The following is a 15,249-nucleotide window of genomic DNA, read 5'->3' on the forward strand; positions in this document are numbered from 1 at the left end:
CACATTGAGAACAACTTGCAAATACTACGAGAAACATCCAGACTCTGGCTTTAACCTACCTCAATAAATATTTATAGGCTAAGGAAATAGCTATCCATCGTCATAACTATCACATGCTTGTTAGTTTAGAATTGTATAGTGGTCTATAATTTTGATGGGGTATCTAGATTAAAGCTAAGCAAAAACCTAAGTAAACTCCCCTTCTCTAGGCTATTATACAAAAACTCATATACCCTTTGAATCCCAACTCCTTTGTCTCGGCCCCTTTGACTATACGCGCAGGGGCTGATGTATATCAACAAGCGGGACAATACCGGCTAGGAGTATGCGGAGAAGCTGGGGAAGCTCTGTCGGCACTGCGATCGGAGTTGCGTTGGCTGCAGGATTCCCATATTAGGTATTCCCTGCGCAATCTTCCATCTTCGACATAATACTTATAGAGGCGTCGCTGGACCTCTCCCCGCTTCACCTCCACTCGGCTATCCGAGGCTTCCGTCTCATCAGATCAATACGGAACAGATATTCGGTTATCCTAGGTACCTATATAGAACTGCGACCACCCTCGATATAGCCTTAGACCATTGTAGAACTGACCAAAATATTTCACAAGTAATTAGCTATGCCTCATAAAGAAGAAGCATACACCGAATTCACTCCGGAATTATACCCGCCATTTCCTTCAGATGTGCCCACGGTCTCGCTAGAGACAATCACCCTATCTAAGCTCTTCAATGGCGACGACGTCGAGCAGGATCGCGTGTTCGAGGCATGTGTCGGACGCGGCTTTTTCTACTTAGAGCTGGACGGCTGCACTACGGGGGACACCATCCGCCGGGGTGCTGAGCAGATTGCGCTGGCGGGAGAGCGTGTATTCCAGATGCCACTAGCTGAAAAGATGGATTACAAGATGGCGAAGTCTCTATTCGGCTACAAGTGGGCTGGATCAACCGTGACAGATGAGGCTGGCACTCGAGATACTGCCGAGTTTTTCAACGTGGGCAAAAATGATATGATTGTGCCGAACGACCGTATGAGCCGCCCATGGCCGCCCGCTATCTTGGACGCAAAGCCTCTTTTTGCCGACTATATCAAGAGCGCGCATTCCGTTGGGATGATGATCATGACTATCCTTGCGAAGAGGCTCGGCATTGATCCGTCTGAGCTCATGAACCGCCACAGAATAGAAGAACCCTCCGGAGACCATGTCCGTATCACCAGGGGCCCGCCCCGAGAAACGGATGAGATGCCCGAGGTTCAGACACCCTCGCACACCGACTTCGGGACGTAAGTAATTGCTCGGTTGTTTCTTGTACGGCCATTGCTGATCTCGAGTCACGCAGGATTACCATCTTGATGAATTGGCTGGGCGGACTCCAGGTCTGGTCCGAGTCGGCGAGGAAGGCACGGCTTAGCAACGGCCAGCCAGACGTGCCGGGTGAATGGCTCTGGGTTAAGCCAAAAAGAGGTTGCGCCATAATTAATCTGGGCGATGCAGCTGTCAGATTCACGAACGGCGTGCTATGTTCCGGGCGCCATCGAGTGATCCCATCTCCTGGATCCCAGGGCCGATATCCGCGTTATAGCATCGTCTATTTCGTCCGACCAGAAGACAAGTGTGTCATGAAGACAATTAAAGGGAAGGGTATCCCGGATGAAGCAAAAGAAGATGAGGATGAAGGACTAACAGCCCATGAGTGGATATTTAGACAGTCGGCAGCGCTGGGAAACCGCTTCGATAATTGATAACAGGAATAAGATATGGTTGAGCCACAACGTTTTGTTTTTGCTTCAGTCAGTCTCTTTCTAGGAAATATTTTCAAACGGTACCACGCAGCTACTCGATCCTAAATTGGTGTGCTTAACGTAGATATTACAGCAGATTATTAGCCATCATTAAATTTGGGTTGTAGGCAGTACCAACTGTGTTAGTAACATATTAGGCGTAATGTTTTCGAGTTGCCTTCATGTAAACTTGGTAGAAGACAATCGCTATGTCTAGGGGGAAGTAGGTGAGTGATGTAAAGGCCAGTGTGGTATGAAATGAGGGGCGTTTTCGTCTGCGTAAAAGCAAAAACTCCATGATATAAGGTAGGTACCTATATAATAGGTATGCGGTTGCATCTAGTCCCGTGAGTGGTTAGTAAAACACCATACGCTACAGCTTGATGAGTGACGGCATCGGCCTCTTGAATTTTTCCTATAGTAGACTTACCTACCTCTTCAGTAGGTTCAAGTATCCATAGGATGTTCGTCGCCTTGGAGGTGGCTAACATATATACAGCTGGTTGTATTCGTAACTATGTTCTCGACTCCTGTTACCATTGCGAAAAATCGGTTGCCATCATATCAGAGCCTGTAGGTACGCCCAACACAGCTTCGATATTGGTAAAATTAAAGAGGACATTCTGCATCTGGTCGTTTTATGTTAGTATACTATTACCATCGGTCTGGATATGAGTAAGTAGCTTACTGGGCTATATTCCCAATCTTGGTCCATCGCCATCATACTGTCGAAATCAAACTGTGCATTATTCGTACTGGCAGCTTCATCGGGCTGTGGGACGGTCTGTTGCTTGAGTATTTCAAAGCAGTCTTCCATTGCTTTGGTGCTAGCTGTGATGATTGAATCCACGAGGTCAGCTCGTTTCATGCCCTTCATTAACCCTTCAACATGTGTTAGTAGTGCTAACGAAAATAAATAACCTTTTACATTTGTCTCCCCAACAACGACGCGATGGTATGCCCAAGCGGTAGAATCCTTGAAAATATTAAGTAGGTCTGCTCGAGGGGTGGGCGGCCCTAGACTATCATCCTCTTGCAATTGGTTCTGCAGATCGAGGCCGATGGCCATCGATGCTTGTGAGAGGATACTACGGGCAAAGCCTGCAGCAGATGTAGTAAACCGAGCCAAGTCATCCCCATCTGGTACAATGGATATTTGTCCCAAGTCATTTATTTGAGGTTGCAGTGGCCGAGGACTAAAAGCGGCTGAAGGGAAAACGGTAGAATACAATTTCGCACTTATCTCCACTACAGTCTTTCTCGAGAAAGCGTAAGCCGGTTCACTCATAGCTGGACCAAAGTAAGGAAGATGGAGCGCCATGAAGTATCGACGCACGAGAAGATCTACAAAGCGTCGTTGAAACCCTGTCGGTTGTCGGGCACCAAGCGTAAATCGTTGGAGCTGCTGTGAGAGGGATTTATATGCGGTACTAAGTTGATTGTGAAGTCGAATAGTATCATCGAATGTGTTTTGTGTGCCGATTTCATTAAGGAGCCGGGCAATCGCTAGGCGCGCCGAAAAACTAGCACGAAGTGCTAAGACCACAGACATGTCCGTGAACTTATCTGGGGGATTAACCGCAACCGGCGTGTCATCGTCTGTCAGTTGATTATCATCGTAATTGCCCGGCGCAGAAGTATCGTACTGCTCAAGATAGATTAGAGGCGGCCCTCCAGAGTCAATGCTAGTCTGTAGCGCGATTTCGAGGATAGTATTCCACAACTGGCGGCGAATCTCGGAGCGGAAGATGCTCATCTTGGGGAGTTTATTCGGGTCTCTATGAAGGCCCATGTAGATAGCTGTGCGCATTAATTGTCCCACGTTGATCCAGACCAGATCCTGGCCCACGGACGCAGTCTCTTGCGCGAGGCAGAGAAGCAGCATGACCCGCAGGCCAGTGAGGGTCAGCCTTGTCTTAGGAACCGGAGAGATGAGCCAAGATTGTGCCTCGTATACCCATTGCATAGCTGTTTTGCGCATGGTATAGTGATCATCATAAACCGCAGCACCAATGGCCATAACGAGCTGAAGTTGAATTAGGAAGGGGAGGTCAACCGAGTCGGGCGACAACCAGAAATTATCATAGTCCTTTCTAAATGATGGGACATGTAGTATTCGGAAGACAGTTTCCGACGTTCGAAGGTATGAGTCTACAAGCTTATCCGCGACTTCTCGTGACGGTATATTAGTACCATATTTAATAACTTGTACCGGTGCCCTTTGCGCCTTAACGGTCCGAGCTAGCGCCTTGCACCGTTTTACCATCGCTATCGGCTCCGACTTCTTTTCTCGACACTGCTGGTCGAATATTTCTAATATGTACTTGAACTAATGGTGGGTAAGTGACCTGTCGATATATATATATATATATTTATATGCCTACGCCGGGACGTGATAGGAATGAGAAGGAAATGGTATGAGAGTAACGCACGCTTCCTATTTGATTCATCCAGTGGCTTTGACCTAGATACCGGGTTTTGGTCATGACACTTCTACTCATGGTGTGTAGTTCTCCTGCTAGATAACTGGGATATGTAGCTACAAAGTCCAGGTCGGTGGTGGAGGGTTGTGTGGCGTTCTTCCGATGTGCGTGATTCCCTGTAGACTCCTCTAAGCGGCGCTCAAGCTCTTTGATTCGGTCTAGTAGTGACCTAACATCGAAAGATGGTTCATGGCTTTGAGAAGAAGCTGAGTCGACAGGCGTAGAGCCATTCAAGGAAATAGTTGAGTGGTCTTCGTGTGAAGCTTCACCGTGACGTGCGTGGTTTTGGTTTAATCTACTAGTCACGGGAGAGGCGGGCGTATCAGAGTCAACGGCAGACAAGGGATCGGCAGGGTGATGTGGGCCGATTGCAGAAGAAGATACCTCCGAATGCCGGCCTTGAGGCTCATAAACACAGGTCCTATGTTTGGAGCGAACGCAAGCACTACAAGGTAAATTGCGGTCACAGCGGATTTTGGACCTTCGGCAGCTAACGCATGAAAGAGCCGGGCGGCGGCGGCGACGGTCTGTCTTGAGGCTCTGCGCCTCCTCCATGACGAGCCTATGGTGGTACAATGCCTAGAAATTGAGGAAGTGCTTAAATGATGTGGTTTAGTTTTGATCTAATCTAATCAATCAGTAGTGAGTTGAATCAGGGACAAATCCGACTGATGTTGAGAATCGGCCGAAGTAAACATAATCCCCGAAACGGCTTATCCGTATCAGAGTCATCCTTTAAATGCATTATGGCGGATATCTACCGCTTTAGTACATAATAAAAATGCTGCTGCCGTGTCATATTAGGTTATCCAATAAAACTTACACCGAGTCTTGGCATGAATTCACCGAGTAAGTCTCATACAAAAGTATCGGAATACTCTCAACACTTGTTCTTCTTATTTTGATTGACAATATAATGCTTCATGGAGCCTGCAATCAGAAAGGCTCTCGTTAACTAGATGAATCGATGGTGATTATCAGTGCTCCTGATTATATATACGTCGAGAAAGGCTCGCTACTTAATGTCTATATGCCTAGGTACCTAGGTTATGATCGGGATTCCAAAGCCCCAAGGGCAGATAATCTTATAAACCAAATATCAAGTCCTTTCGATTATTTAGATATCATAAGCGATGCATAGATCAAACTCCCCTCGCCTGAAGAATTAAAACGTTTTATCAGTAAAATTTTATCGACTTTAATAATACCTAGTGTTATATGCTTAGACCTTCATGTTTGGTAAGCTGAGCAAATGGGTTAGAATACCCCAAATTTCAATTGACATCTCTCTTCTTGTGCGACCGAAGTATTACGCCGTGAAATCAAGCGGATTATGTGTGCACCAAACATACCCAGGTATATATTTAAATAACCATAAATAGGGGTTAGGGGAACTGATCCTTAAGAGCTGCTAAAATATAATATAACAAGGGAAAGCGCGCATGAGAATATAGCTTGTCATAGATAAGAAGTAGAAAAAACTTAGAATTATTGAAGTATTATTATAGCAAGGAGGTGTGGTGGTTAGAAATACCGGTCTAGGTTATATTCAGTGAACGTGAACGTAGTTGCCGTGCAATGTTGTGAAAACAAATGCACAAACTACCTCAACGTATATCGCTATTTCCTATTTCAACAGTTATCGTACCTGACCTTCTTAAACATAATATTATCAGGCAACAACCTAGATTTCATTTTACTCCTTTCTACCATCCTATCCTCCAACTTCAAACCAAACTTGTTATATTCATCCGTCTTGACTTTCACATCTATCAATATCCATCTAGAAACATTCCTTGCCTAACTGACAGTCACGTTAGCACGTCGATTCTAGATATACACTTCATTCCTTTTTTCTTTCCCTACACTTCTGCAGGCTTAAAGCATCCCTCGTCAACGCACTCTGCAACCAGTACTGCTACCCATCACCATGGCGTCAAAGGCGACATCCATCAAGGATGCCCAGTTCACTGCTCGAGATATGGAGATTCTAGGAATCGCTTGGCAGTGCTTTGAGGTAGCTCCCAAGGTAAGATTAAAACCACCTTTCCACCTTCACCTATCAAAAACTTGTCGAATATTCCAAATTACCAATCACGTACCTACTATCTTGAGACCTTCGTCTTGGGACTTTTACCTCGCACCTCGCTATTTCCTTTATGAAATATATGACCAAGCTCTTGGTACTGACTAACCGTGTCTCTGTATTTCTAGATTAACTGGGACAAGCTTGCCAAGCTTGCGCCTTTCAAGAACGCCTCAACTGCCCGCGCTTGTTTCGGACCCATCAAGAAAAAGCTCGCCTTAGCCTCAGGAGAATCGACCACAGCCAACACCAGCGAGCCTAGCACACCTACCAAAGGCGGCAAAAAGCGCAAGGCCAACACCGAGAAGACCCCTGGTTCCGGCAAGAAGACCAAGACCTCTAGAAAGGCTCTTCCTAAGTATGAGGACGACGACGATGAAGATGAAGACGAGACCAATGCCAAGATCAAAGCCGATATCAAGGCTAAGGAAGCAGAAGAGGAGGAGGATGATGCTGATGCTAATGCTTTGGTGTAATCGCATCATCGCAGGTAACAACACTGTTTATCGGCCAGACCTCATATGCTATCACGATGACTCGACAATGAAGGCCCGCCTTCCTTCTTCATCTTCGGGATAGTACACTCATTTCAACTATCGTTAATGTTCCGTTTCCATTTTCCGATAGCTCGCTTGACGCGATATAGCATCATCTCTCGTCGCCCGATATATGGATGGACGATATCGTGGAGGACTTTCGCTGGGTTATCATGATACGAATGCGCGATGAATTATTTCGTTTGAATTGCACGAGGTTAGATAGTTGATCCATAGGCAACCAAATTTCAACGTCTGATTTATAACCGTACCAAGTAATGACCATACGAAGTAAATACCAAGGGAATAGGTATCAAGTGATTTTTGAAGCGGCTAACCTTTGAACTTACCCAAGTATTTCTTAATATTTATTAGGTAAACTCAATTCTAGCTCATACCTCATGTATGCAGCCGTTCTACCCGCTGCAGCTCGCGTGGTACAATAAAATCTCCACCGCGTGACCGCATGAGGAGTCTGGATCTCGCGTTTCGGTGGGCTGCAGACGCATGGCTGATTTAGGGTTTTATCCATCCTATGAAATATGTAACCATTGAACCTTTTTTCTGTCGTTGGACAAGGATAGTTAAACAGAAAAGGGTTTAACCATTAACCATTGAGTTTCTCTTTCCTTTTCTTCTTCTAAATTTATAAGATGGTAAGCACAACAACATATATCGACTAAGAAGAAGAAGTTGCTGCCTTTTAGCTACTCAAATGCTCCTGCGACATGTATGGAACTCCCCCCCCGCTGTATCCACTTTGTTGTCTTACGGAACCCTTGGAACAGTACAAAAGTACATACTTTGGTGTCATTCTTTTGTCAATGGACCAATTAAATAAATGTCATTTTTCCCTTCCTACTTTTTCTCGCATATCATCCATCATGTCTCCAATATCCCCATATTGATTCTACCTTTAGCAGCTCCAGTTCTATGTATAATGTAGATCATCTAGCCTTCTTCTAATCTGCATTCTCCCGGTTTTCTTGTTGACCTGTTGGTCCCTAAAGCCAATTAGATCGCTCTAGTGATAATCTCTTTACTACCTCCTGTCGGCCTGTTACGTCGCAAACACACCACGGCTGGATCGTAAACCGAGGCACAGTTTCTCTTAACAATCTCATAATTCTAGGCTGCCAAAGTCGCAAGTAATAGGAAGCTGCCTCATTTGATGTCCCTAGGTTAGTTAGTATCTAACAGTTGAAGTTGAGAGTATGTCGCCGTCAAGACTACCTCCTCCTATCGCGACTGGTCGACCCTATCCTCACGACCATGTTCCACCGACTCCGAGTGGCCTTCGCCATAGTCGCACCGTCTCATCCTCTTCAACAAGTGACAACTTAGAAGGGATAAATCATGCAGGTCCTAGCTCGCGCCGCGATCACTCTTATGACGATACCAACGAGTCCACTTCTCTCCTACACCACGAACGCGCACATGATGGTTCTTGCGACCACGGCACATTCTCTCCTCGTGTATCCAGCCCGCCACCAACAGTCGGTAATATTGATGGCGAGACAGGGTCTGTGGCGGATTCAGACGGTTCTGTACCGTCTAGTGAGACGCAGCTTAAGAACTGGAGAAAGACATTTTCGAATAGGGTAAAGAGCAAAAAGATGACAAATTCCAGCACATTGGCACAACAACATGGCGTTAAGGACTCGTGGGTGATGTATTTATCATACTATGTGCCCTTCTTCATATGGATCAAGCAGTATAAGTGGTCGTGGCTGAAAGGCGATTTGACAGCCGCTATCACCATCGCGTCTATGTACCTCCCTATGGCTCTTTCGTATGCCGATAACCTGGCACACGTTCCTCCGATCAATGGCCTATATGCCTTCGCTATCAACCCCTTCGTATACGCGCTACTAGGAAGTTGCCCGCTGATGGTGGTCGGGCCGGAGGCAGCTGGTTCCCTACTTGTCGGATCTATTGTCAAGAATAGTATTGACCTTGGAGGGGGCGACGAAGACAATGCCATTCTACAAGCGAGAGTGGCTGGTGTGGCCGTCGGTATAGCTGGTGCAACAGTCTTCTTAATGGGTGTATTTCGCTTAGGATTTCTCGATAGCGTCTTGAGCCGACCATTCCTACGAGGCTTCATTTCCGCCATTGGCGTGGTTATCTTTATCGACCAATTGATTCCCGTCTTAGGACTTAACCACGCAGCTAAAGCAGCGCCGGGAATTGCGCACGGAAGCACCATGCAGAAGCTCAAGTTTGTAGTCACACACCTTGGCGATAGGCACGAGCTTACTGCTATTGTCGGTATTGTAGGGTTTGTTGTCATTATGGTATTGCGGTAAGTTCGGGACTACTCTACTGTCTTTGGAATCTAACTTGGCTGATCATGTGTGCAGGGAGGCCAAGAGACGCTTGCAACCACGATACCCAGGAGTAGCATATTTCCCTGATAGACTTATTGTAGTCGTATCCTCTGCAGTCATGGCTTGGCATCTGGGCTGGGAACAAAATGGTGTTCCAGTATTGGGCAAGGTCGAAGCAGCGTCTGGTCACGTCTTCACTTTTCATAACCCATTCCAATTATCGCATATGTCCCACATCCGAGAGGCTATGGGCACGTCCTTCTTGATTGGCATGCTTGGTTTCTTCGAGTCTTCGGTTGCAGCCAAGAGTCTAGGAGGCGAAGAAATCATCGAAGGGATGCAGTTGAGTCCTAATCGAGAACTCGTGGCTCTCGGAGCAGCTAACCTCGTCGGTGCGTGCTTTATGGCCATCCCGGCATTTGGAGGTTACGGTCGAAGCAAGGTCAATAAGAGTACAGGCGGGAAGAGTCCCATGAGCTCCATTATACTCAGCGTCCTTACTGTCATATGTATCCTATTCCTTTTACCGTGGTTCTATTACCTTCCTGTGAGTGACCCACCTTGGTACTCTATCAGTTGGCCTCCTTTGAGCTTCTGCTACAAGTACTTGCTATGTTAATACCAAACTAACTACGGAGCAGAAACCCGTCCTATCTGCTCTGATCATGGCGGTTGCCTGGTCTTTAATCGAAGAAGCGCCGCATGACATATATTTTTTCTTTCGGATCAAGGGTTGGACTGAGCTTGCCCTCATGGCTGTCATCTTATTCGTCACGGTCCTCTTTTCTCTCAATCTAGGCATTGCGATTGGCATTGGCCTGTCCCTTTTGCAAGTCATCCGTCATGCAACACGCCCTCGTATACAAATTCTGGGTAGGATCCCTAACAGTGATCGCTTCGCTAATGCCGAAGAGCACCCCCAGGATCTCGAGTTTGTAGAGGGATGTCTGATTGTGAAGATTCCCGAGCCCTTGACATTTGCAAATACAGGCGAGTTGAAGAATAGGCTACGACGGCTCGAGCTGTACGGTACGGGAAATGCACATCCAGCGTTGCCGCGTCTTCGTCCACAGGCCAGCAACAAAAATGTCATCTTTGATATCCACGGGGTCACCTCAATGGATGGTTCTGGTACTCAGGTACTGGAGGAGATAGTGCGCAATTATCGAAACCGGGGCGTTAGGGTGTTCTTCAGCCGACCTGTCAGCCGACAGAACGAAGTGTGGCAATTAATGGAACGAAGTGGCATTGTCGACCTCGTTGGGAGACACCGCTTCGTCGACGACATAGGAGAAGCCATACGCATGACTGAAGTAGAGGATTTTGAGGAAATAGGCGCTTGCGCGGCTGCGAACGATGTTCCCTCTTAGATGAAGAAGGGGCACATTTCTTGAGGGATGAAGCCGAACCATTGCCTCGATACGGATTGTCGGTTACTAGCATATCATCTATGAGCATTTGAGAATATCCCGGATGCTGTTCCCAATCAGCGACATACGACCATTTACTCTTGCAACGTATACCCCTACCGAATAGTAGGAAGTAGCCAATCATTCCGGGCTATTTGCAGGCCGGCCCTGGATTCGGAAACGGCCAGTTCATGATAAATATTGCATGGCACTTTAAAGCACTCAACAGCATTCTCAGGTGGCGTTTTGGATATTCAGATTTGTAGAAAAGCACAGCGGGAGTCCTGCTTGATTATTTTATGTTGACGTTAGCCACGAACCACAAGTCCCTATGAGCTCCATGCCGTGAGACGATGATATGTGACGCTGGCTATAGATTTAGATTAAACTTGCTCTACTCGATATCATACTTCATAGCCGACCAGAAACATTGATAGAGTAGTGGCTGGGGGTGTTGTAGCTATGCTTAATAGTAGGTATTTATCATCAAATATTCTACATTACTTTCATTACCACAGAACTCTCGTAGCCACCTCGATATTATATGACGTTACAAATCTGGTTCAGGATAACAGTTTCCCCTTCACTTTTACAGTTATGGGATCACAATCCACCGCTTAAGGGTTTGGATTATCATCCGAAGTAGGTATTTCATGGCATTCTAGCGGTAGAACCGTACTACCAACCGCTATAAGCCTAGTTCTGTAAGTGGTTAAATCTCCGTTAGTGAATCAGTGCCCGAAATCAGCATGATCCCATTACTTACTCGTTCCCGTCATCGTCCTCGCAATCCCACTGCTGCTCGATAAACAACTCATTCAAGCGCCTATCGAACTTAAACCCGGTCTTCGGATGCGCCTCAGGCGGAATCAAGTCATCGCGGTAGCTAATCAATCGCCCCGTTATATTATACTGACGACCGTCGTCCCGATGACCCACGGGTTACCGGCTTGCACCCGAGCGCCGAATTTGAAATCTCGCACTTCCCACTCGCTGAAATTATATGCTGCTAAGCAATCGGCTTCTGGTAGGCGGTGCGCAACTTCTGGGTACGCCGCGATGGTCATGTTGTCCCCCTCGGTGCCTGTGAAATGGCCCTCGGGCGTGTCGACGAGCCCGATTAGCAGGCGGCCATCGCCTGTGGCGAGAACGTTTGCGAGACGGTTGTGCGGGTCGTTTCAACATCGCCGCGGTCGCATATATACGTGTGGTTGACGCTGAGGTAGTCGTTAGACGAGAAGTCGAAGAAGACAGCGAACCTGGGGTCCTCGGTATTATCTTTATCGCCGTCGCATGGTGTCCATCCGCTGTTGTCGTCGCCCTTGCGCGTCCCGTGGCATGGCGCTGAGTACCCGCTGAAATTGGCCTGGAGCTCGAAGGTGAAGACTTCGGTGCTGTCGGCGTATGTTGTGCTGTGTCAGTTCCGGATCAGGAAGTGCTTATATCCGTCTTGTGTGCAGGGCGGATACGTGGTGTTTGGATTCTGCCTTTGGGTTTGGATGGAAGAGGCTGCTGCGGCGGCGCACTGCCAGGAGAGCAACGCGGTGAGCCCTGGTACCCCCTTCATTGTTCTCTTGGGTTGGCAATGTGGTTATTCTATAGGTAGGCATGTAGGTAAATTCTTGTCTACTGCGTATCTAAGCCATAGGCGACTTGCAATCCTGTCTTATGCATCGTGTGTATCGTTTGATGCGGAGCTTGCACGTCCAATACTCTAGACTAGCATCGCATAGATATACGGAGGTCTATCAAGGACATAAATCATCGTATGGTCTGCGAACTTGTTGTCTTGTTTCGTTAGATGGTAGCTATCGCGTTTGATCTTCTAAAAGTCTTTATTTCTAAGAACGTAATATAGTTAATATGAATTGTTCCTTAGCTTTCATTATGCTACTTTTACGACGTCGCTAGAAATGGAACTGGTTGATTCAATAAGAACTAAAGTCTTCCTATGAGGCGCATTTTCAAGAGTATAGTCAGCCGTAGGTACCCGAGGTATTTGTTAGACTGATCGGAGAATAGGAAAATAAAATGAAGTCCGATCCTAGGGATGTTTGGTCATACTTATCGTGGGGCTTATGGTGGCTTAGTTAAGTAACAGCTATTTTCCGTTGAGGTGCGATTTGCGCTGATTACTTCCGAACTCTCCATATTCTAGCAGGAGGTCACAGAATAGTTCCAGAAGTGAACAGGGATTCAGAAAGACGGGGTAACTTTATGTGCTATCTTATCAGATGTTTTGCCCCAGGATTCTGGCTTGGGATAGGTATGACAATTTGAGGCCCATACCGTTGATAATTCCAAATAGGGGGGGGATCCTGTTATTACCTAAGATCGTGTCAGCCTTACCTATCCTTCGAAATCTGCCTTATGTGAATGTAATCTAATTAGTACGCCCACATGTGTCCGATCTACCTCCAGCAACTACACATTCGTACTCAGTCAGACATCCGAGTGTAACCCTGATCGAAACAGAAAAGTGACCATCCGATATATTGCTAATTGTGCAGGATCTTATATTCGAACGAATCATTTATAGGTACGCGCTTTTACTTGAACAAAAAGTTCCTATCGGAGATTTCATATGCAATATACCTAATATACCCTCCCAGTCACACCCAAGCGCCAGCCTGCAGAAGAATGATATAGATCAAATGCCAACTGCATATTGCTATTACAAAATACTAGAGGACCCAAGCACCTGGCGGACCCTCTAGTACAATGAAACTTTGTCTTGGTTGCGTATTAATGATTCCATAGTCCAAGGCCTTGGTAACCTATAGTCCAAAATAACAGACGTTCAGAATCAAATTTAGCGGCATCTAATTCTAGGTAACTACCTACCTATCGTGAGTTGAATAGGCACGACTTGAATAATGATTCGAAATGTTTTTAAACTACGAATAATACATATGAGGTGAGGCCTACATACGGGTAGGCATACCTACTATAAAGAGGGGTAATGGTATCTTCAAATACACATGTGTCTGATTTATCAGTTCCCATCAATATTGCATATTCACTGTTCTACGAGCTGCAGCTTCCGTCCACCGAGGGAGAGCATAGCCACTCCAAATGTGACTCTAGTGTTACATATATGAGGCATTTTCTTATATACTTTGTGTGTTATTCCTCTCACTCTGGAAAACAAGAAACTCCGAGGCATGTTAATTATTACTCTACAATGCGAACACTATTCATAACTAAACTTGACACCGTGGAACTATCCATTAAAATATCATCTTGGAACTTTACCTAGGTTCTACCGCAAGATATGAAAGACTAGCTAAGGATTTTGTTCAAATGTATATAGGTACTTGGAATTTTATTTTGATATCGAAAGGTGAATTAACCCGCATATTAGTTAGGCCTCTTCACCTCTGCCTCGGCTCACCTACTTGAGTCCATATAACGAGGCTGTGTATGGTAGCGCAGAGCCAGATCAATCTGGAATCTGACCTGCATCTCTTGGGGTATTAGTTTCGTATGATGCTCACCATTAAGCTGAAAGAGTCTGTCGTCAGTTATACCGAATCCTATTAGCAGTTGCTTATAGTTGTTTTTATGTTGGGAAACATGTTAGGTAGAACGCTCCTTTTCATACCAAGGCTGTGTTTATACGCTTTACCATAGAAATGGGAGTACTACATCAATATTAAATATAATGGCCACGATATTTGTTCGCCCCTATTCTTGATATGTAAAGTACTACCTAAGGTAACTACTTGACAAAAACTTTCGTACAAACCGTGATAGGGATCTAGATGCTATGCTACTATCCCTTAGTACCGCCGCTTTCATATTGACTTGATGTAGAGATAGCATAGACCCCTTTCTGGGTCGTTTTCATAAGGCGTAATAATTAAATTAGTTTAATGTCTAGTACTCTGAAATCTCCCTTACTGACTTCAAACTTTCTTCGGTATAATTCGATCAAGCGATTTTCGTACCGAGCTTCTTATGCCTTCCGAGTCTGCCTTGCGAGGACGAGCGTATCTTAACTGACACAAGACAGCCCCTTGGGTTTGTGAATCACAAGCTATCTTCTCACTTACCTGATTAGTAGCGTGCCGTGAAGGATGTCTTACGATGCATCACATCGTAATTTAAGCAACATGCTGGTGTGATAGTTGTTGATTCCTAGAAAGACAAGAATCCCGACACGCCTGCTGTTGGACTATTGAATTGGCCTGAACAAGTTTAGACTGGCGCTGACGAGACATTGGAATCGGAAAGGCTTAGTTTTTCTAGTGAAGACTTGGGTATCTTATCCACTCTGTCTGCAAAGTATAATGCCCGTGTAGCTACCTTTTTGCGGGTTTGTACTTGGTTAGGGGCATACGTGGTTTATAACGAGTGGTACATAGGGGCCACTATTCAAAACGTAGTAGTTATTTATACCTATGCCACTAATACTTATCAAGTTACTCGAACACTTTATAGACACCTCTAGTAAAATATTCAAAAGTTGTTGATTGATGCATTAGATAGAGAGCAAACTATATTTACGGGCGGTATGAATTGTGCATTACCCAGATTTTGTTTCAATAAGCCACATGGCCACAAAAACAAGATTCGTCTGGATTTTGAGATGATAAAGAAGCGGTTATATGCGTCATGCCA

At 45.8% G+C, this 15,249-nt stretch overlaps 6 protein-coding genes across 6 annotated transcripts; 3 read left to right on the forward strand and 3 right to left on the reverse strand.

Moving 5' to 3' along the window:
- The first annotated feature begins 120 nt into the window (after positions 1 to 120).
- F5Y00DRAFT_139210 (putative oxidoreductase) lies at positions 121 to 2,121 on the forward strand. Its single transcript, XM_048004340.1, has 2 exons — positions 121 to 1,284; positions 1,341 to 2,121. Exons 1-2 carry the CDS (start codon positions 620 to 622, stop codon positions 1,741 to 1,743), a joined length of 1,068 nt encoding a protein of 355 aa, XP_047862622.1. The 5' UTR covers positions 121 to 619; the 3' UTR covers positions 1,744 to 2,121.
- On the reverse strand, positions 1,757 to 4,911 carry F5Y00DRAFT_139208 (uncharacterized protein). Its single transcript, XM_048004339.1, has 4 exons — positions 4,215 to 4,911; positions 2,471 to 4,111; positions 2,213 to 2,411; positions 1,757 to 2,121 (listed from the first exon to the last, which is right to left on the reverse strand). The coding sequence occupies exons 1-3, from the start codon at positions 4,818 to 4,820 to the stop codon at positions 2,316 to 2,318; spliced, it is 2,343 nt and encodes a 780-aa protein (XP_047862623.1). The 5' UTR covers positions 4,821 to 4,911; the 3' UTR covers positions 1,757 to 2,121; positions 2,213 to 2,315.
- A 1,284-nt stretch (positions 4,912 to 6,195) lies between these two features.
- On the forward strand, positions 6,196 to 6,827 carry F5Y00DRAFT_264310 (uncharacterized protein; the record flags this gene model as incomplete). Its single annotated transcript, XM_048011633.1, has 2 exons — positions 6,196 to 6,294; positions 6,480 to 6,827. 2 exons carry the CDS (start codon positions 6,196 to 6,198, stop codon positions 6,825 to 6,827), a joined length of 447 nt encoding a protein of 148 aa, XP_047862624.1.
- A 720-nt stretch (positions 6,828 to 7,547) lies between these two features.
- F5Y00DRAFT_243302 (sulfate transporter family-domain-containing protein) lies at positions 7,548 to 11,187 on the forward strand. The gene is made up of 4 exons (XM_048008651.1): positions 7,548 to 8,035; positions 8,094 to 9,192; positions 9,251 to 9,764; positions 9,859 to 11,187. Exons 2-4 carry the CDS (start codon positions 8,102 to 8,104, stop codon positions 10,585 to 10,587), a joined length of 2,334 nt encoding a protein of 777 aa, XP_047862625.1. The 5' UTR covers positions 7,548 to 8,035; positions 8,094 to 8,101; the 3' UTR covers positions 10,588 to 11,187.
- A 56-nt stretch (positions 11,188 to 11,243) lies between these two features.
- On the reverse strand, positions 11,244 to 11,693 carry F5Y00DRAFT_264312 (uncharacterized protein; the record flags this gene model as incomplete). Its single annotated transcript, XM_048011634.1, has 3 exons — positions 11,244 to 11,328; positions 11,393 to 11,512; positions 11,566 to 11,693. The coding sequence occupies 3 exons, from the start codon at positions 11,691 to 11,693 to the stop codon at positions 11,244 to 11,246; spliced, it is 333 nt and encodes a 110-aa protein (XP_047862626.1).
- A 53-nt stretch (positions 11,694 to 11,746) lies between these two features.
- F5Y00DRAFT_264313 (uncharacterized protein) lies at positions 11,747 to 12,193 on the reverse strand (the record flags this gene model as incomplete). Its single annotated transcript, XM_048011635.1, has 2 exons — positions 11,747 to 12,038; positions 12,096 to 12,193. 2 exons carry the CDS (start codon positions 12,191 to 12,193, stop codon positions 11,747 to 11,749), a joined length of 390 nt encoding a protein of 129 aa, XP_047862627.1.
- Between the last annotated feature and the right edge of the window lie 3,056 nt (positions 12,194 to 15,249).

This window comes from Daldinia vernicosa (genome assembly GCF_022497035.1).
Source record: "Daldinia vernicosa strain CBS 139.73 unplaced genomic scaffold F5Y00scaffold_41, whole genome shotgun sequence".
In the NCBI taxonomy this organism is placed as follows: Eukaryota; Fungi; Ascomycota; class Sordariomycetes; order Xylariales; family Hypoxylaceae; genus Daldinia; species Daldinia vernicosa.